General features: G+C 37.1%; 1 protein-coding gene across 2 annotated transcripts in view; it reads right to left on the bottom strand.

Moving 5' to 3' along the window:
- Nucleotides 1-23630, bottom strand: part of LOC137012427 (gamma-aminobutyric acid receptor subunit beta-2) — a 99734-nt gene that overhangs the window by 44496 nt on the left and 31608 nt on the right. For both annotated transcript variants that reach the window (XM_067375626.1, XM_067375627.1), the window contains exon 4: nt 18685-18905. In XM_067375626.1, coding sequence (XP_067231727.1) covers nt 18685-18905 — 221 coding nt within the window. The remainder of the gene's footprint in view (nt 1-18684; nt 18906-23630) is intronic.

Below are 23630 nucleotides of genomic sequence, written 5' to 3' on the forward strand. Positions count from 1 at the left end.
GTCATAAAGGACAAATGATATTTCAAAGGGAGCCTCGGCCTGCTCCAGCTGAAGGACACTTAAACTATTCTGAAGGGAATTTCTGTTTAAAACTTGCATGCCTGAAGCATTCTGCATAATGTTGCCGTAATTATAACTGCAGAATTCATGTTTTTGGCTGTTAAGATTGTTGTAGCCAAATTTATGTAAATTCCATTATGTCATTCAAATTTATGTCATTCAAATTTATAGGGGCACGAGAACAACAAAGGGTTTTAAAATCCCAAAGTAGGATAAATGAACTCAAGGTTCAGAGTAAATCATGAGCATGCTACCCCAATAACATGGTCATGCAGCAAATTAACCATCACAATCTCTTCACTAACTGCCTTGCAGATCCAATCCGATTACTGCTGGATAAAATTAACCCAATGTCACATATTGCTGAGTATATATATATATATATATATATATATATATATATATGGCATTTTAGAGTACTACTAAATTGTGCTTTATTTATAGCTGTGTAGATAATTATTTTTAATTAATAGATTTTTATGACTGGGAAGTCAAGTCTAAAAAGTTTTTACTTTTAGTGAATTAAATAAAAGTGTTTTCCTCTTCAACAGAGAAAGCATCTGAAACGAGCTCGGGTTTGAACTCAGTAAAGGCGTTTCCAGTGCTACAAATATTTACTGCTATGGTAGGTGCAAGAAAAATCCTCTTGTAGGAATTGATAGATGAGAGAAAATCTGTGTCCTAGTTTCCAGTCATACCAGAATCACCTTGCCTCCATGTCGTAGCTAAGTGGGAATACCAAAGAAAAGAGGGCAAGCAAGAGGGGTATTAATATCTGCTTTGATGTATACGCTACAGTATATTACACTGGTAATAGTCCAGGAGCATCTGAGAGAGACTTGCTTTCAGCTTCTAGTAGGGGGCTAGTCTATTTCTCCCTTTAATATCAAGGTTTCCTTAAAAATGCTGATAAATCTGAAACTTAAAAGAGTAAAAGAGCCAATCCAACCAGTGTCAGATCATGTTCCAGCCTGTCCACTGACTACTGAATACTGAACTCAGTTCAAAACTCCATCTATAGACCAAAATAATTACCCCAACATTCTTTATTTAGTAGTAGAAACAAAGAGATACATTTCTTGTGAGTTATAAAGGTTCCTGCAGTCTACTTATTACTATTGAAAAACTATTTGTTTTTTTTGTTTTGTTTTTGTTTTTTTCAAAATAAAGTATGTTCTGGTTTTGGAAGGTGAGATAATTAACATTACATCCGTTTTGGAAAGGAAACGCCAATGAGAGGCAGCTGGCCATGTCTAGGGCTGTACTTGTTCACCTTTCAAAGTTATAACCTGCCAAAATCACTCAAGCAGAATAAGGGCCAGGGGTGAGTTAGCTGACTGGCAAGCCTCGGTGAGAACTAAGAGGAAAAAGAATGATATGAATTCCTCAGGGAGAGCTTGTTCAGATTGCTAAATTTGCTACCAGGGCTGGCAGCTGTTGTTAAGGTAGAAAATGGTGTTAGTGAGAGTGGTTCAAGGTAAAAACTACCAAACATATAAGGCTCCATCAGCAGTATAAGTACTTTCCACCAGAATAAAGTGCATCAAAACAAAGTTACAGTAGCTGACTCCAAAACTGAGAAATTATAGGCACCAAGTTTGTTACTGATCGGGACCTAGATTCAGCAGAGACCAAGGCTTGCAGCTGGCGGTGTTCCTTGGTCATGTGATCAGGATCTTTAGGCTCTCTTCCTTTTTCAAAGCATTTGAGGATGGTACATTACTGCACTGTACCCCTCCAGGACACATACGTTTAAATCGGTGAGGTGGAGTCTTAAAAAGTACTTATTGACTTTAATTTTATATTACATTTCAATATAAAACTTAGTCCAGTTAGTATATTCTATGATGTAATTCGAACCAGAGCTTAAACTGGGTCATATTATTGCCATTGTCTGACAAAATTGAGCATTCTGATTTATTTTCTTGAAATAGACTCATGGAATTTAAGTGAACTGCATTCCTTGCGTATGATACCACTTATATATGGATGTGAAAGTGCCAAAGAGTACAACACTGAATAGATGTATAAGCACAAAGGATCAGAGATAAAGAAAAGAAAGTGTCTGTATACAAGGGCATTCCTCTTTAGTGTCAACACCAAGACACAGCGTCTTTTCTCCTACTCGAGGAACCGGATGGCATATGCAACCTAAGATGTTTAATGAAAAAAATCAAATAAGGGCAAACAAACCCACATATTTATGATTTGTATGCTTTTCACAACATGCTTAACACTGGCTTGATATTTTTAGCTATAAAATTGGATTTATCTGATCATTATAACGTGTTTTGACTGATCTAATTTGTATGTTTTATTAAAAGCTGTATTAAACTAATTTCAGACATTTAATTCAGTATTAGAATAATCTCTGTATTTGTCATCACACAAACCTCTGCAATGTTTTAATTAGTTTCATAAAAAAATAAAACCTAAAAATAATCTGCAGGGAACATTCTGAGAAGGTTTTCTTTAGGTTATAGAAATAAAACCGCATTTGAACAGGACCTTTACATACCAGTTGTTCTTTGGTACAATACATTTCTAGTGATAAACCTACTCTTACAATAACTATTTTGTTAATAACTCTCTGTCAATCCCAATGTCTGTGGCATGGACAGGGATACAAAAATAAATAAATAAATGCAGAAGTACAATCTGTACTTTTTATGCTGTCAAAAGTCCACCAGATGACACAAAACTGACAAATAAATGTAATGTCTTGGTCCAAGTAACACGGAGAAAGAGTAAAAATTGTTCATTTACATATACTACGGAAAAGTGGGTTGAAAATCTGTGCAGTTACACTTCAAAAATAACTTGATAATAGGCTGTTTGAGCTTTGAGGTGGAGTGAAATGTGCAATAATGAAGTGTTTCAAACAAACTGTATGAAGCAGGAAAAAATGCAAAAATAAAAAGCTGGAAAGTGGACACTTTCTATGCTATTGTATTCATGAAGTCTTTATGAGACTTTAATTGTCACTGCATCATTCAGATAAAAACATAGATTTTTTTTTTTTTTTATGAAAACCCTGTTAGACAACAAAGCCATCTGTTTTACTGCAGGGCCACAACAATGCAAGTCAAACAATCTTTAATTAACAGTGCAGATTATATATAATGGCAAACTGACTGTCAAGTAAACAAGGCAAACTAAATTATTACTTTCATGCGCAAAAACTTCTGACTGGTGTACCCAAGCTTAGTTCTAAAAAATATAAAAAAAAATATAAAAAGAACCAAAAAATATATATATTTAATTGCAAATTTTATTACAAATGATGAATTTGACCTGAAGTAACAGAAAAAAACCCCCAACAAACTCTGATGTACTTGAGCAGAAAGTCATACAATATTATACTCAGTCTGCTATTAATGCAGATTTATAAGGCACTTGGTAACTCATCATATAATTTTAATGATGCATTTCTTTACTTCAGCAAGACAGTTCAACTGATGTAAGGCTAATTATACTATAATTAGTTATACATAAAGGGCATATCTCAATCTAATTAGTAGATGCGCTCATGCATATTCATATAATCAAGCATGAGTGCATATAATAGCTTAAGATCTTACATGTAAAGAGCCAAAATGTTTCAGTGAAGTCCAATGCTCTCACTTGCATTTTGTTAGGGGTCAGTTGCTTTATAAAAGGTCAGTGCTCATGACAATGTCAGTCAGCTTATACCAATACCAGTGAAACTGCATGGTCCTTGATACCAATTTTTAGATGCTGAAACATACAATATGTACGGATGTATTGACAGCATCTAAAATGTAAATATGTGATCCGTCACGGAAACCAGGGACACAAGTCGGCAGCACAACTTTCGAGCAAAATGAGAAAGAAGCATTTTTTTTTCAAAATTGTTGATTTTCGTTTTTTTGCAGAATCTGTTAGTTGAGATCATGAAGAAGCCTTTCCGTGTTTGAGATAGCAGTATTGGTATATTTAAAAGCGTACATTTTGAGGTTGAAATCGGCTTGTTTTTCAGAGATTCTAGCACGCAGTAGGGGCGTGTCATTGTCTGTGTGTATTTCCATACTGGGAAGCGTGGCTACTTACTATGCAGCGCTCTGGCCGGCTCTAGCTGATATCAAAATTCAATGAAGAACCGTGGCCGTTACACCGAAAATGTTTTGAAGTACTTCTTCGACAAGCCGGATGCTTATGAACAAGCGCTCACTGATTCTGAAGACGATCTGAGCGACGATGAAAGCGGCATAATAAGACATTACCTCTCTGGAGTCGGGTAACGCGCCGGCGCATTTTGCAGGATTTTTTTCACATTGCAGCAAAACAGACTTAAAATACTCCATCATTTTTTGTCATAGAGACATAAGTAATATAGCAATATAAGTAATATATCAATTGAAACTATAGAATGTCTTCTTTTATTTGTGTACACTCCGAGTAAAAACAAAATGTTGTGCTTTTTGTAAAATAAAGAAAACTAACATGATGCGTGATCTCTCGTCTCCCTCTGAACGAAGTCCAATCTGATAGTTCTCAGAAAATTAACTGTAACTTAGTGAATACTAATCATAAAAAAATTATACTTGTGTCTGAAAAAACGTTGAAATGTCAGGTTTTAAATCGTGTAAGTCAAATCGAAAACAAACATTTTGTGTTTATGTAATCTGTATGAAAAGAGAGCCATGTCAGAAATCCGTGATTCAGCTCATTATCCGCTAATGCGGCCACGCCCACGGAGCCAGCGCTATTCAGACGCAAATTCAGAGGCAATACATGCATTCATCATCTCAATCGTGTATTTATTGTCTTGAAAAGTGTTTTGAATAGCCATAGTTAGCAATCTCTGGCGTCTGTTAGTCCAGTTAGTTCCTGGATTGCCTATTCTTCTTTAACAGGCTTCTCAGGTGAGAAAATTTCATTCCATGATTATAGTGACCCCAATGATTACGGTTATCACAGAATCCTGTTCAAAAAGTAAATTCACCAAGTTTTATGTGGAAAACCAGCAAATAACAAATAAAATTAGCATCAATATGTACTTTTTCTTTACATAAACATTAAAATAATAACATTAAAAATGATGGGCAGATTTTAAAGGAGTGTCTTACAACAATTTACAATGCACAAGTTCAAATAGAGTTTTGACAAAAAAGTCACATATTTCAGCCTCTAAATCATTTTTATAAAAGTCAAAAAAGATAAATTCCTGACATTTATAATGCACATTAAGCTTTATTATTAATAGTATGCGGTCCATGCAGCTTTACAGGGGGTATGGCTTATCTAAATGAGATGTAAATGAGCCCTATTGTCACTCCCAACAGGTGAGAACAGGTGAGAACTGCAACTTTAGAGGAGTTTTTCTCCCTATAGAGCTTTCTTGAATGCCTACCTTCAAATGGCCACAACTTCTCCAAACATTATCAGATTTCCATGTGTCACACATCGTTGGAAAGCTTGGAGACTACACTTCACAGAATCTGTGAATAACTCAAAATGCCCCAGAACCGACTTGTGTCCCTACTTTCCGTGACTGGTCACATATTATTATGTATTTACAGCTATAGGAACAACATATTTATGAATCTTTCATTACATCTGTTGGTGCACGTTACACATTTAAGCTAAGCATTTAGAAACTTACAGTGTACACTACAGTCTCCATAGTCTCACATAGCCAGACATTCAGACTGGAAGACTGGAGTGAAGAAGGTACGACGTAAATTTGCAGACTAACTGGCAGTTAGCATCTGGTTCCCTCAACAAAAACCTAATATGCTTTTTCAATTGGCTTTTGGATTTTAGGAGCCTTTGTAAAGATGATAAAGCCTCGTTTACACTGTACGCATCTGAAAAAGCGGCCCAGATAGGCGCCTCACCTATTTTTGAAGGACGCTGCGTCCAAGAATCAAATACAAAATAAAGTCAAAATAATCACCCTGTGTTGACTCCCGCTCATATTTCACATCACTAGGAGGCCAGAAACTGACAACAAGAGATTCAAGAGAAGTTGAAAAATTAGAAATTTCTTTGTTCTTGTCAACCATAACTCGACTTTTAAGTGTATTAAATTCATCTGCAGGCTACAGCAAAATAAAGTATGGCATAGCAATAAACACCATTAAACCGGACAAAATATAACAATTTAGCCATAAAAAACGGAAAAAATCAACGAAAACAATGTTGGACAGGCAAATCTAGTGTTCTCGCGAAAGCAGCCGCTTTGCTTCTGAAATGCTCAACCTGGTCTCATGACGAAAGAGTCGCGAAATACGTACCAGTGAGTACATATCGCTGCAGTTTTTCTGCAAAATGTCCACTGACTGGCACTAAAATCATGTTCCTTTTTTTTTTTTTTTTTTTTACAAACTATAATAGAGTGAATGCGGTGCGTTTTTATGACGTTGCTTTTAGACGAATCGCCGCGGTTCTCGATTTGACATTTGCTCTCCGTTCCATTTCAAAATAACGTCCCACTGACGCTACGCCTAAATCTACCAGATGGCATTAACAAAAGCAAACGTGACGTAAGAAGCGTCCGCGACCATGTACCGTTTTTCAGCTCGTTTACATCTCTTTTATTTTTGCACCAGTCAGTTGCCTTTCGCGGGATTCAAAAAAAGCGAAAACGTGTAGAGCCGGAGAGTCCAAAGTATGTTCGTTTACAAATCGGGCACTCCGTTAAGAAGCGTTTTGAAGTTGCGACATGATATTTCGCGGGGAGACGTCAAAACAAGGCTTTGCGAATCCATAATCAGACCCCGGCCGTCGTCGAAACCGTGTGTGAAAACGAGCTAAAGCACTCATTGACTCATTTTACCGGCCTCTAGCGTTTGTTTGTAGCGTTTGTACAGACGTACGCGCTAGTACGTAATTTTGTGTCTCGCGAAAACGTGCCCACGGGTACGTCTCTCCCATGAGACCAGGTTGGAAATGATTCTGGTGTGAGTTGCGTAGAGGACGGAACAAAACCTTGCCGAATTTGTAACGCACCGCAGACGTATGCAGAGTAAACGAGGCTTAATTCTGCAAATAACTGCATTTGCAGGTTTCAAACAGAGATGGCGACAAAGAGGCAAAACTTGCTGACTGCAGCTTTAACAAAATGTACTTACTAAAGGTTTAGGGTTTGGTTTATTGTTAATTAGGCTACTTGTAATTGTGCTTGATTTACTGTTATTACTGTAGTAAATACATGTAACAAAGACGAATTTAAACAAAGTTACTAATTTTGCTTCCAATGTAAATATATGTTGTTGTAAGGATGTTTAGATCAGGATGAAGTTACCCCTATGGGTTTGCAGGGAAGCCAATATCTGTATCTGTATAAATGGCCAAATTATTTGTGCCATTATTCAGATAAAATTGGATGTGAGCCGGGTTTAACTAGAAGTTTGTCAAAAAGCCACCACTCTTTTGCCAAATCATAACTTTGTCTCCACCATATTTTGAAAGCCACTGAAAAACAGATCCAGTGCCAGTTTAAATAGATCCAATGAAACAGTACAGTATGTGGAATTCTGATGGCTGAAACAGATGTTGGCTGAGAGCTGATGTTGAGAATATCCTTAACAAATGCAGCTTCTACTTGCATATTTCTAAGACCTTTTTAGAGCAGCACTTATAGGAAATCCGCATGCAGTGTATCTGGTTGCCATAACTTCACACTCTTGCTGCTGCACATCTGAACTTTTATAGACTTCGTTCTCTTGTTATGCAGAGAGCCTGTGAGTAAGACAAATGAGATTGGCCTCCATAAGTATCCATCACCTTGAGGTGCAGTGAAACGTTACTAGTGGACAATTTACATTTTCTATCTAGCACATGCTAAACGTGTTCGAGGTACTGCATTACAAACTAAACTGGCAATTCAATGGGAAATAAATTATTCATGAGAAAATGTTTGATGACTGTGCCTATTAGTCACAACATTATCCTATCTTAATCTATGTGAAAATGCCCTTGTTGTGGATTGCGGCAACATACACTTTAATCTCTTATGCACACAGACAGCAGTTTCATTTATATATATATATATATATATATATATATATATATATATATATATATATATATATATATATATATATATATATAAGAACTTTTTTCTCTTAAAACTCCTAAAATGTCATCTCTGCGGATATACAATATGCTTTATTTCAAAGACAGCAGAAATATTCACTTTGCTGCCGTAATTTCAACAGATGCCAAAAATTTGGTTCCATGTCCTCTTGGTGTAAATGTCATTCGACTCTACAGATCTGTTTGTTCATTTCACTAGAGCTCATAAGAGAACAATCTGATAATTTAGTTATCTAAATAAGGCTAAGGCTTTGCCAAGTGTTTATCACAAATGAACACTTACGCTGCATTCACACGGGGCGTAGGCATTAACGCTTCTCATTTACTTTGAATGGGTGACATCACGTATTGACGAACTGAACTGTGGGTTCACGTTGCTCGTGGCAGAAGTTGAAAATTTCTCAACTTTTCAAGTGCCAATGCAGACGTCAGCCAATCAGATCATGCAAATACCCTAGAGCAGTCGCTAGCCAATTGTGTTCATGCAACAAAGTGATGCGATTGGCTGTTGTCACTATGATGGTCGCGTCAGCACCAAGCTTCAAGCATTGAATGCAGTGTTATGTCAGGGTCAGAGTCTGTTTCTGTTTTATTTTGGTCCATTAGTTCCCTTCTGCGTTTGTCACATGTTCACTTCAGTTCCCTGTGTTCAGGTCCTCGTTTGCTGTCATGGTAACGGATTGTGTTGTGCACCTGTTTCTTGTTCAGTTTGCTATTGTCTGTGTATTTTAGCCCTGTTTTATTATGTTGGTTGTCCTGTATTGTCTTTACTTTGCTAGGAACTTATTAGCTCCTAGTAGCCTAGTTTACTAAATACATGTTTAATAAATACACGTTAAGTAATTTGCTGTTTTGTTTTTTTGTTTTTCCCACAAACATACAATTAGACATACTGTTGCTCTAGTTCACAGCATCTAGCTGTGGAGTCCTTTTTTGCTGCAACTAACAGACAGACTGCAGAGGATAACAAAAATCAACAACAGACTCTAGAAAATTACCTCACTAATGAACCTGTGGATTTTGCATGATAATAATGAGGACAGTGCTCAAAAAAGGTGATTTTATGTCTGACATACAGAGCCTTAACTTAAGTTTCAGGCAGGGTCTTTATTAGGGGTGTGAGAAAAAAAAGAAAAAAAAAAGAAAAAAAATCAATCGATTGATGCATTGCAATTCTCTCTCCAATGATTCAGAATCGATTCTGAGCTTACTTTTTAACCAGATGTGCAATGATGCTGAGTGTGCTCCTTGCTCCCGTATTTTGCTTGCTTCCAATTCCTCACACACACACACACACACACACACACACACACACACACACACACACACACACACACACACACACACACACACACACACACACACACACACACACACACACACCACTCGAACCTTCCGTGAAATAATCTTTCATAAAGTTTGTAAAGGTTGAAACGAATTACATGGACATTCGCGGGCTTCACTGCACAAAATGAGCTGTGAGAGATGCAAGCTTTGTTTGATGTTACACTTGCAGTGCGCTGTCTTGTCCGTCTGTAATTTCCTTACAAATGCTCTACTTATACTTGCTTATATGTTTTGAAGTTATATCAGTTTAAATCGGATCAGATCATGAGGTGATTAAAGATTCCCACCCCTAGTGTTTATATACAAGAACAGTTTTGACTGAGGCTGATAACAGGTGCATGCATGTGTCAGGTAATATCTCACAGCAATATGAACACAGGTTTGAATAGAAAAGCAAACAGCAGGTAAGTAACAAGCTCTCAGTCACTTTCTTTGATAATATAAACATCTATAGAAAATTTCTCTTTCCACTTAGAGAACACCAATGCCAAGATTACAGAGAAGAGTATAACTGGAAGAAGATAAGACAATAGTACAGGAGAAGATCAAACACAGGAACAGGTGAGCAGATCAGGTAATCCAGAGAACACAGACCAGACAATGACTCCTGTGTCAATCTTCACTCCTGGAGGGCCAATGTCCTGCAGAGTGTACCTCCTACCAGCTCCAAAACACCTGTCTGGAAGTGTCTAGTAATCCGAAAACCTTGATTATCTATTTCGAGTGTTTTTATTTAGGTTTGGAGCTAAACTCTGCAAGGACAGCGGCCATCCAGGAACTGACTTTGACACCCCAACTAAATATAGAAAACTTCTTAATGCGTTTTGGCCATTCATTTACACGACAATGGCGTTTTGGGGACCTGAAAATGCAAACTTTTGAAAATGGGGTTCAAAGTGCAAGTATTTGAAAACGATACCATTATCTATCAAAAATGCACATTTATGAAAACCGTGATGGCATGTGTATTATGTGTTCAGTCTGTAAGTGCGTAGTAGTTGGCATCACCAACTACTGTGATGAAAATGGGATGGGTCTTAGAGTGAATGACAGCTGATGCAGTAGGGTTACACAAAACCTGAGAGGATATTCTTCAAACATGACAAACTGAGAACAACCAAACAGCTCAGAGAGAATAATGAGCTGAACTCCTTTGATCAAACTACAGTTTAGTGACAGATGAGATTGCACTGGACACTAGCTCTCTAATGACTGAAGAGCTAAATGGACCCGGCAATAATATGCCAGATTTGTAATACCAATTGGCAGATTTGAAACAATCGGCTAATTGCTCTTTGCTCCAGAGAAAGGACATGAGAGGTTATGTGATGCCAACTACTACTGCTCAGCCAACAAAGCATGTGCTAAAAGATTCTGAAGTCCAACTGAGAGATGAGAGAGAGGGGTTATAAAAGAATTTAACTTCTTTCCACAGGCAGCACAAAACCTTAATAATTTCCTTATTAATTTCTCTTTAATGGTTACATTTTCATGTCAAAGGCAAATCTGTTGCCAGTTGGGTCAAATTTTGGAATACTGTTCCGTCATTAATGAATAACTACAAAGGAACAAATGAGTAATGCACTATTAACAATCTAGTAACTATTATTAAAAAATAAACTCTGATTAAGAATATGGTAGTTCACTATTACCTAATCAGTAACTACTATTTGTCATACCTCCCAGAGATCTACTATATACAGGTTCATACTTAATGTGAATAATGCATAATGTATAATTAATTTTAAAGAAGAGATCATGGTGTTAGTATGTGAATGTAAAACTAATGTGTTTATTTTCTTCTGGAATCAGTTTCTGCATTTTAGCCTGTTACTATATTCATTCATTTGGTTTAATAAAGTGAAAAGGCTGCATTGAGATCCACTTCTCCTTCTCCTTGCCTGACCCTCCATGACACTCTCTGTTCCCAGAGTTCTCAGTTATTGCTCATTTAAATATTTTATCCCAGATGTTTCTCCTAAAATTCTATCACTTAAAAAAAAAAGAAAAGATCCAAGCTGGATTCAAACCCACACATCAGCGTGCATTTTTCTAAATACCAGATAGCAAGATATATACTAAAATAGTGACAGAAGGAGTAATAGGACCAAAAAAAAGCAGATTTTTTTAGTGCAGGCCTATTTGAAAACTCACTTGCTATCCTTGTTTGACTTAAAAATCAGAGTGTATCTGTAAAGAAAAACTAAAACAAGATGCATTACGTAAAGAGTTTTAATATTAAGTTTAAAGGATTAGTTCACTTTAAAATGAAAATTACCCCAAGCTTTACTCACCCTCAAGCCATCCTAGGTGTATATGACTTCCTTTTTTTCTTTTGAACACAATCAGAGTTATATTAATAAATATCCTGAGGCATCCAAGCTTTATAATGGCAGGCCCAATGAGTTTCAAGCTCAAGAATGCACATCCATCCAAAGCAAAATGTACTCCATGCGGTTCTGGGGGCTTAATAAAGGCCTTCTGAAGTGAAAAAAATTATCCATATTTAACAAGCTGTAAAGTAAAATATCCAGCTTCCGCCAGACCGAATTGCAATATTGAATCGCAATATTCACATCCATGTGATCGGCCTCCGACAATAAACACACAGTTGAAGTTTCATTAAAATCATTCAATGTATGCAGAAGTTATAACACTTCCTGTTTCCCTTTTCCGGCCATAAATTTGTTTCAACGCCACGGCCAAACCATTCGTGATATCAAAAATCTGCTCACAATTTTGCATCCTCAAATCCAGAGCATGCGGTTCTCAAACAACCCTAAATATCATTAGAGTGTGAAAGTTATTTGGCCTGATGAGATCTATAACTGTATGAAGTAGTGGAGCTCCTCAAATACAACCATACCCCCCATGACAACTTGTGCCCGGCCCTGATGGCCGACGATTCCTACGTGTGTGCAAAGTTTCAAGAGTTTTCGAGCATGCTCATGCTTTTTTTTTTAAATCTGAGGATGATATCTCTGAAACTATGAATATTATGAAACATTTCCCAAGACCATGTCATGTGAGTTTTTAGAGAAGGCTGATAAGATGCTAATAAAACATTGTATTGCTCTGTAAACATACTTGCAGTCTCTTGTCTAATGTCTGGCGAGGTGAACTGCTCCACTCATGTTCCCATCAACACCACTTTGATCGCACTATATACATTAATCCACCCATTATCTGAAGTCTTTTTGGATAAAAAAGCATATTCTTTGGACCTTATGTGAATTCTTTGAAATTCACAAATTAGATTATGAAATAGAATAGCTCCTGGAATGGCAGGTGCATTAGAGTTACAATTAGCATCAAGCAACAACATTTAAAAGATTAATATCACGCTTTTACTCAAAACTCCCTATAAATGTGTGCAAAACAGGAGAGACAGAGCACGATGTGTATGCTCTTTCAGCTCTTCAGGTTGCATAATTCAGTGGGAAATGAATAGAAATGGTATTCTGTATGACAAAAAATATTTTGCAAACATGTGAGAATAAATTGATATTTATCTAAATATGCACACTTTTGGACTAAGAGCCCTAATGAATGCTGTCTAGTGCATCTACATGAACACAACTAAACCGCAGCAGACGTGAATGAACTGAATTATTCGATTCAAAATATCAAACATTACAGACTGATTATTTTGCACTCCCGACATAAATTAAGAAATAAATGTCACTGCAACCTAGACCTTTATCAGCTGCAGTCCTTAATCTTTCTAATGATAATCATTTTGTCCAGATCAAGTAAGAGTGTGATGTTTCAACATGCAGTGAATGTTGAACAACAATAATCTGGGGCCGTCGGCGATCGTAAAGGGCTACGTAAAGGGGTTAATCAAACAGTGCACAACAAATATAACCAAGAACCTTACATAGTGTGTAGCGTGTGGGTGTGTGTGTAATGTCTCTGATGGCGTATTGTCTATATATGACTGAGGGTTCAGATCGATCTCACCGGCAGAGATGAAAAGACTGCAAGCTCAAATCCATGCAGAGCTGTAAAGAGAGTAATCCCCTGTAATGTTGGGTAAACTCAGAAATGAGGGAGATTAAGATCCACACGCAGAGAGTTTATTAACAGAATAAAAATACAACTACAGAACTGAAAAACAACCGGCAAACAAGACACAACTGGGAACACTCAGAGAACAAATCACCAAGAAAACTACAAAGTGACTATGAAAAGGAGACCAGACAGGAAGTAACTATAAAGTGCACACACAAGACAGGTAACATATAACATCCCCAAATGTCCGATATACTACAGAAAGTGAGACAAAAGAATAATAATCCAAACAAGCCGGCACGAAGCGTATGCTATAATCAAATAGATAGAGAGAGAGAGAGGAAAGTTGCTACTGCTGCCACCTCCAAACTCTGGTAAACCAGATCTATTTCTAGTAAAAACAACAACATGCCTTTCTTTCACCTTGTGACATGACCTCAAGTCCTGAAAGTAGTCTGGCAAGAGTGGAATGATGGAAAAAAAAACACATACATAACAGTAAACACAGTGGATATTAATAAGAGCAGTGGCAAATACATGATATTAACTAATGTGAGCCAAGTATTAACATTATGTTTTCTTATGTGGCCACGGCACAAGCAAATGAACTGGGGAAATGAGCTCTGACGATGAGAGTGATTATGGTAAAAAGCATCTGCTCAAATTAAACCCTTCCAAGTACCAAAAGGTAATAAATATGCTATATTTTATTCTTTTGTATCTGTTATTAAATCTCAGGAGATTTGTATATTATTGCGGCAGTTAGAGAAAAATCAATCCAGGTCACTAAAGACCCCAAATATGTAATAATGATTGGCGAACTATTAATGCATTTAATGCGTAAATCTACATAGTCCATTGAGCAATGACATTAAAAATTTTTTTTTAAGTTGCCAGCGGTCTCATAAATGGCGGAAAATTCTGTCAATGGCGAGGAAAGTGTTAAGAGTATTATTAACAGTAACTGGCAGTATAATAGTATTAATTGAATGTATTTAATGATCAACCACTTTGTGTTTTCTCTAGGAGCTCTAACTTGAGGGATAAACTTTTTCTCTTCTCCGACTACCCTTGTTGAAGCCCAGGGTAATTCTCCATGTTACAAGTGTGCAATGCAAATCATTTACACATCCACGTACGTCTAAAACATATAAGGTCAGACAATTGATCGTCTGTTCATGAACGTTGCTATATGTTGGCAAATCCAAACATGCATTAAGCAAAATAATTATTCAACAGACAAGTACCATTAGGTGATATGTCTCAAGTTTATCATCATTTTAAGATTGCCAAACATTATTTGTTAGACATGTTAGACTTTCTTTGGCATTGAGTGGATATTGCCTCATAGGTGATGTGGAGACAGAGACAATAAATAATTAGAAAGGAAGCCCTTTTGGATTATTGAACTTAAGTCTTTCCCCCGCGTTCACAGACAAGGCTTAAACCTAATCCCAGACTAAAATGCATGTTTGAGCTGTTTTAACTGAAAGTAACTGGCACTGAATTATCTTAAAATATGTCATTGCCACTGTTTAGTCTCAAAATGAACACCAGTAAATTATTATTATAAGGCATTTTTCTAAAAGCTACTTAAATGTCCTTATTGAACTAAGGCCTAATCCTGGCTTAATATAAGCCCTGTCTGTGAAACCAGGCCATAATTCCTTAACTGTATGAATAAAGAAATGTAACTTTCTTGTTTTGTTTTTTTTTGTTTTTTTCCCCGCTGATATGTGCTGATTGTTTGGATTATGTGTATCATCTACATATTTACAATATGTATATATGATATATGATTTTTCTGCTTTTTTTATATATTTGTAATGTTTATGTATAATTGCCATACTCTTTTTGACCTTTTTTAATCCAATCCAGCTGAGTATCTCTAACTAGTAATCTAGAAAATAGGCCTAGTGGTTGTTGCAATGTGAGCACTGAAGAAAGCAATGTGCTGAAATGTTTGCTTGGGCTTGCTCTTGCTGGTATAGTTTTTAAATTCACTTGCACTTTTTTGCACTTTGCAGTTTATAAAATAAAAATATTTTTGCTTCACCTTCTTTAGTCTGAGTCTAATTCAGTTTGTGGCTGGCAATCTTTTAGTTGGAAACATGGCAATTTCATTGGCCAAAGATAAGGTCCTGTGCATAAGCATAAGCACGTCATCAAGACCATAAAATGGTGCCTGAAATAAATGTCATCAAATTCTAATTGCCTTAAAGAATACGCACAGGCATGCATGAAGTATGGAAAAGCAGTGCAGCATCTTGTTCCCTTCTCAGGGAACCAAGTTTCCTGAGATGTTCCCTTTCGAGGATGCTGACAATATTGGAACATTAATACCTATGTCACCATACTGAAAAATGCCAGAGCAAAGTTGTGAAGTATGCACACCCACAGATCCTGTGGTAAACTGAATGGATTGACCTAGAAGGACTTGAGAATCTAGGGTTGACTCCATGACCAAACTGTAAAACTTTATGAATAAGTGTGGAAAGGACCAGCCTGCACCAGACACATTTTGCAAAGCTGCTATGGGTGGGTGCAGCAAAAGTAGCATTTATTGCATTGGATTACTGATGCAATTTCTCTTGCCTATGATGCATGCTGTTTGTACCCCACTAGCAACAGGTGAACTCTGTTCTGGCGAACCCTCACTAGAACTCCCAGGAGAGGAGTGATGGGGTAAAAAGGTATGAGGGCGAACTAAAGGGGACAGTGGGTCGAACAGGTCCACTTCTACTCTGACATACCTCTGCCAAATCAACTCCACCAGGTCCGGGTGTCTCCATTCCCTGAGTCTCAGTCCCTGCCTCCTGAACAAGGGGTGGGTTCAGGCCAAAAATCCGAGCTCAGAGCCCTCCCCCTGGATAGCACGCCAAATATGCTCAACCTTTACTTAATTATATGTAAGTGTGAACTTGTGAAACATGAGACTATTGATGTGTTGTCCATCCAGACCAACACATGGTAGCCCCTCAAGTCTGGGAGGAAGTACTACAAAGTCAGAAATACAGCATTCATTTCTATGTAGTTTATGTGCCAAGACAGATGTTGGCCGTCCCCAAACCCCAGGGCTGGATGACCATTCCAGACCACTCTCCAACCCATGAGAGAGGAGACTGTGGTCACAGACTTATGATAACAGTTTGCCCCCAGCGTGGGACCCAAGGCATTAATATCGACATAGAAAGTGTAAGAAGACATCTGCGCATAAACCTTATTGATTTCAGAGGATTGACTAATTAATGAAACTCGCTGCTCTTGAGCCACAACTGTAAATGGTCTCATGTGCAGCAGCCCCATTGGTATCGCATTGGCAGCGGATGCTATAAGACCCAGCAGCCTCTATGGCTGTTAGGAATATCCTGACCTAGCCTGAGTCAATTCATGGCAATAAGGATGGACTCGACCACAGCAGGAGACAAATGTGCCTGTATTGTAGTTAAGTCCAACACCAACCCCAGAAAAGTTCTTTGTCTATGAGAGAACATGCTTTTCTTGCTGTTCAACCACAAAACGAAACATTTCAGGTGGACAAGAACGACACTGATTCCGCAATGGAGCCAGGGTGGCTGGGGGGGATGCTGGCAACCACACTGACCTTTTTCTCCTCCCTACTCCTGTAGAAGCCACTGGCTCCTGGACCTGGCGAGGGGAAAAAAACTGTCTGAATGCCATTGTGTGCCTATCAACAACAATATTGACTGCATTGCCGAATTGGCCAGATGGTGAAATCAGGGCATACGGCAAGAAAAGCACAGCTTGGCTCGGTGGAGTTTCCTCACCAACTCAGGATCTATTCTCTTGCCAGTGTCCAGGTCTTTTCGAAAGTCAGCCTAGTATACCTGCAAAACCATCATCATGTGCAGGGTCGCACCTCCCTGACCTGCAGCTTCATAGGCCTTACCTACCAGGCCTGATGTAATTTTAAAGTGCCTGGATCTCAAGATCGTGCATGCTCCTCTCCCAAACAAAACACACACAAGTCATGAGCGTCATATTTCATAAGATAGAGAGGGCATGCCAGCACATATTGCTTATACTCTTTTCTAGATGCCATATTTCACTCATACTAGACAATACAGGGTTGACGAGCAATATCGTTCACAAAAAAACGTCATGCAGCTTCCTTAAGACAAATAAGTTGATGACATTTATCTTGATGATATGCTTACGTTACATCACGCAGAACCTGATTTTGCTGAGTTCAACATGTTCCTGGGTCAACATTTTTGTTGATCCTGGAAAAACAATCAAATCAACCAATCAGATTTGAGGGACAAGTTTACAGATTATGTCAAGTTTAGGCTTAAAATCATGAATTGGTGCTTCTACATCAGTGTTATTCATCTATCATTTCCCTCTGATTTTTGGGATAACTTATGGGTAGGGTTAAGTTTAGGGGTAGGAATAGGGTTAAGACTAAATTTTCAGACTGGAATGTTGTTCCAGGATCAACAAAATATAACCCAGGAACACATTTAACTCAGCAATATCAGGATGTGCATTACATCACCTGACCTTGGCTTTGGCCAATGAAATTGGCATGTTTCCACACATGCTTAAGACCCCGGCTCAAACAGAAGCGTTCCCATAGTGTCAACGTCATGACACAGTGTTGAGTTCCCTCAAAAAGGAACAGGTAATCGTAAGGATTCTCTGAGAAACTGAAACGCATTAGGATAGAAATTTCTGTGATGGCAGTATTGCATTTTTCACAACCCTTCTCATAATTTATTGTAAGTGAAGTTAACTTTCACATCCTGTTCACCTTTATAATCAATATTTTCCAATTTCCATGTACTGCTGGCCTACTATCCTTCCTAAAGTAAATCAATGAAGAGATTCCCATCATGGACTGCTCTGAAGAGTAGTAGCAGTGTCGGATATGATCCTCATCTTAATTAATTTGTTCCTTTAAATTATACATATGATGTTGTAATTGTATCACATATATAAGTCTTGTCTATTTCAATCAGTTTGGTGTTGCGCACATCTAGAGCAACTGTCAGAATTGTTAACTTAACAAAAGAAAAAGTTGTTGTAGATGCATTGATTTACGGCAAAATCAAAAGCATCTGCTGTGTGTATTCTGTCATGGGGATTATGATGATTTGGCAAAATAGTAAATGAAATGTTTGCAATTTTTTAAATAAATTGTTATTAGGTGGTGAATAGATGTTTTTCGATTGTTACCTGAGCCCATAAAGCACAGTGCCGTCTGGATGGAGACGGATCATTCTGTTCTTCACTGTTACACCATGTACAAAAGACTTCTTGTCATTCAGGAAGTATGTGTCCGGCACCCACAGCTGATCAGCTACCCTGTTATCCAGAGTCAGGTTAAGGGGAATCTCAGAATAGGACAGACGTTTGTCTCGCCAGGCTTGCTGGAAATACATAGTCAATGTGTAGTCCTGAAAAAACAAACCATAAACACAGAAAAGGTAAATAAATTACCAGGTCTAAAGACAATATAAGACAGTCAAAGAAAGAAGAAAGATATTTTTAAATCTTTTGGGGGTTAATATTACATGACTGGCTTTAAACTTTGATGATGTAGCGTTAAAAGCAAGAGTGCACATCAGGTTAAAAATGAGTGTTAAGGAGCTGAGGTCTAAGGAAAACCCCAGAGACTAGTACAGGTATAATGACAGGAGAGCACAATGGGACTCCGTGGAACAAAACAGCATTTAAATGAACCATTTCAATCACTCTTTGAAGGCATCGTTCACCTCAGAATGCCCTCATGTCATTCCAAGCCTGCATGCTCTTACTTTTTGGGTTATCAAATAACTCATTGACATTCAAAACGGCAAAGACACTTTTCTGCAAAGGCATTTCAGAATGCAAAGCATGCATAAGTAAGCTACAAACATACATGAGAAAGTACCAAGCAAGTGACAGAATATGGGAGAATGGGGATGGTTGTGACACATTTTGCTTTTAATGTTTGTAACTCTGTGTTTTTGGACAATTTATTCAAATTTTGATACAATGTTGTTCAGAAATCCAGATGTGAAATGTATATATTTTACCTCAAAATAGTTTTGTTCTTTAACTCTAGCATTTTTTTTTTTTCTTTTTTCTTGGTGTTGGTGGTATTATAGAAATTTTCATCCATTTATCTATTTCTGAGTGGTTAAAACTGATGGTATTACAAATGACCCGGTGTTACACTGTGAAAAAAAAAGAAAAAAAAAGATTTGAAGTTGTAAATAAAACAAAGATTATTGAAGAGCAAGCAAGAAGATGAGATGTGGATCCATCCAAGGTATCAGGGAAGGTATTCAAGGTATCATCCAAGGTATTCAAGGTATGAAACTTAACTTTAATATACAAACTAAATAAGTAATGGTAATCCAAATGAAGCAAAACACGCAGGAGCCGAAAAAAAAAAAAAAAAAAAAAAAACTCAACAGCTTCACAAAAGCAAAGACAATACATGGCAAGGAACTGAGAAAAACTGAGGGCTTAAATACACAGGATAACAAGCAGACTAGAAATAGGTGTGCAGTTAAATCAATAACTATAGCAACAAATAAAACAGGAAGCAGAACAGGAAACCAAGGTGATACAAACTAAAAGTCCTTACATCAATGTTCACCACAAATGAATTTGCAAAATGATAAAGCAATTTTAAAATATATCCATAAGATATATAGAACACCTTGTCCTATCGGCATATGCTCCTGTATCCCTGTAAAAACTTCCCTGTTGATCGTTTTGTAATAAGATGCACTTCCTTTCCTGTTCCTTCACATACAGTACATGCAGTGAAACAGTAACGCAGAGAAGAGGAGAGGCAATGATCTAGTTGCAGCAGTTTTATAAAACAAACACACAAACAAAGATAATCCAAACCGGGAAGAAAAACAAGAACCAAGAAAACAATAAGATAATCCAAACAGGAATGGAAGGAGACAATAATCCAAACATAAATGCAACAGCTTTACAATACACTTGTAAATGGTTAGGGTAGACACGTCAAGACATTGTGGTGGGGTGGGTGTAGTCGTTAATAAAGAAATGAGTTTTGTTAAATGGAAATAGGACAAATGGTGTAAAAAGTCCACACATTGCATTTAAATGAACACGCATTTTGATTGGTAACTACAGTCATACGTCATTTCATGACGACAGACGTAACACGACATTGTCATAATTTTTACGCCAACTAGAGGGCGCATGACTTTAAAACGTAAATTAGGTCGTAATCTTTTTTTCCATCCATTACTCATCAAGTTCAGCTTTTTAGGACGAGAGTGATATATACGATAAAAAAATAAATAAAATAAAAATAAATAAATAAAATGCTCCTAGGATTTAAATAGGCAACTTCTTAAGAGTCTGTGACTGGATTATTTTTGCAGCTATTGATTATTATGTTTCTAGCATGTTAAATGTTTGGCAACAGTTCTTCTAACCTTAATTGATGGAGTGTGTAGCTTTTCATTTCTTAACCATGTAGGAAGACTCACCATGGCCATATTTCAGGATTACAACGCCATGATTCATCAGGCTCAAATTGTGAAAGAACGTTTGGGAGGGAGCATGAAGAATCATTTTCACACATGAATTGGCACATCTGAGTCCAGACCTTAAATTCATTGAAAGTCTTTGGGATGTGCTGGAGTGGACTTTACAGAGTGCTCACCTCTTGCATTGTCAATACAAGATCTTGACCAAAAACGGATGCACCTCTTGATGGAAATTAAGAAATGTTTTAAGAAATGAAAAGCTACACACGCCATCAATTAGGGTTAAAGGAACTGTTGCCAAACATACAGCATGCTAGAAAAATAATAATCACCGCAATAATGATCCAATCATAGACTCTTAAGCAATTGCCTATTTAAATCCAAACAGCGATAGCAGTGTATATCCAGCACAACTGGGGTGTTCAAACTAAGCAAATAACACTAATGAAGAAAACAAAGGGATTATATACTAAGGGGCAGAATTTGTGAATGTCTTCATGGCATTTGTTAGTTTCAGTACAAACATTATTTTAAAGGTGAGCAGCTATTTTAATGTTCATTATTAAATGGCAGAAGCACTCACAATCTTTCATCATTAAAACTGAAGTGTCGCACTGGAATTCGGCTTCTGCTAACAGTAAAGTCCAATTTAATTGGCCATCTCAATCATTTTGACATTGATGAGTGCTGCTAGACCAGCTTAAGACATGTAACTTGTTTAAACTTGTTTTCATCCTCTCAACAGAGCGGTGCGTAATGAAGAGCAGGGGGACTTGTCACCCTCAGTGGTGGTCATGGCTCTGGTTTGTACACAACGGCATCACTGCTGTGTAGCAGAACTTTAAGTGTGTTTGGGGTCCAGAAACCCCACTGATTTCCCCTGAAATAGATTTAATTAGTTCCTAATTAGTTCTTAATTAAACCTAATTAAAACCTAATAGGCAAATATTATTTCTGTTTTACAACCTAGTAGACAGGCACTTTTTAGAAATGTTAGATGATGGTATAAATCCTTTTTTTGTTTCCTCCCCCTTTCTGTTTGCGGTTAATTTACATAAATACATAGATATGAATTAATTCTCAAAAATTTGCTAAAGCATTCACCATTAAAAGAGCCTGAAAAATATGTCTGTGGCACATGGTGCTAAATGTCAGTCCAAAGTACCTGAGAGGTGATGATGAAATTTTTCTATGTTTACACGCTGATAAACCCAAACTCAGTTTTGCTCTCTTGCTCTAAAGCTTATTATGAAATACCATGCAACACCAGATGGGCTTTTATGGCTTTCTCTTACCATTCGGGGAAGTTTTAAAAGATTTTGAGTCTGTGAGATTTAGCGAGTATGTTGTATATGATCAGCAAGACTTCTCAAGGTTCTAAGCTTCTCCTCGCAGCTCTTTTATCAAGGCAGGTATTGGAATACTGGAAGGATCTGCCTTCTAATCCATTTACTCTGGTAGAAGTTTTAGCATGGCTCATAACCTTGGAAAGCTATATGCATCGTGCATGCTATCAGAAACACTACAATGAGGCAGCAAACAACTATAAAAATAGCCATCACCATTGCTATCCTACATTTTCTCAGTGGAGCTGGCTGTCAAATGCTTGGAGCTAATGAGCATCAGGGTGTACAGTAAGCTAGTGTGGGTGAGGAAGGATGATGTTTCTGTTGTGTTTCTGACTGGAGAGGGAGCTTCCAAGTGTACATACCAAAATGTAATTGTATGCTAGCATTGACAATAATTGTTTATTAATAATAATAATTATTATTATTAAATATGGCCATATCTGTCAAGATCCAAAAAGGACAACAAAACACCACACTGAATCATTAGAATCAAATAAATCAAGTCAAATATTCTAAAATATGCTGTTATTCACAAATTCCCTCTGGTGAAGTTCTGATATCTCTCTTGTGTTCACATTTAGATAGAGGTGTAAAGAGTACCTAAAAAAACATACTTGAGTAAAAGTACTGATACCTTACATTGAAAATGACTCCATTACAAGTTACAAGTAACCAATTCCAATACGACTTGAGTAAAAGCTTTAAAGTATCTGATTTTAATAGTACTGAAGTATTTTACTCATGCTGAATGTGCTCAGAGATGCACTAGTCCTGAGAGACATGCCAGTGAAAATAAGAAACAATTGAATTGATTTGTAAGATGAGAAATCAAGTTTATTTTCTAAAATCAAAATAAAACTGAACACCTCAATATTGCAATAAATCAAGGTTGACACAACAACCTTTTAAATGTCTACAAACTCTCAAGTCTCAGTTGAGCTCAAGTGCAAAGAAAGGCCATAAGTAAACCAATATCCTTCAAAATGGTCTTGTCAATAAAAAAATGTTAAGTCAAATTAAATAGTCAAAGTCTACTGTACGTGCTGGTTTGATCCTCATCACCAGCTGCAGTCATTTCCTCATCTAATAAATCAAACACCTGCGATCAGAAACTACCTGTTAATGCGCTCAAATTCACGTAAAGTATATAGATATGTACTAAGATATAGTACCTTCAATGATCTTAGATGACGATATCGCTTCTTTATATCAGAAACAAACTGAAAAATCAAAACAAAAAATCATCACAATTCTCATCACAAATGTAGTGGAGTAAAAAGTACATTTACTTGCTCAAAAATGTAGTCAAGTA

This window comes from Chanodichthys erythropterus, chromosome 22 (assembly GCF_024489055.1).
Source record: "Chanodichthys erythropterus isolate Z2021 chromosome 22, ASM2448905v1, whole genome shotgun sequence".
NCBI lineage: Eukaryota > Metazoa > Chordata > Actinopteri > Cypriniformes > Xenocyprididae > Chanodichthys > Chanodichthys erythropterus.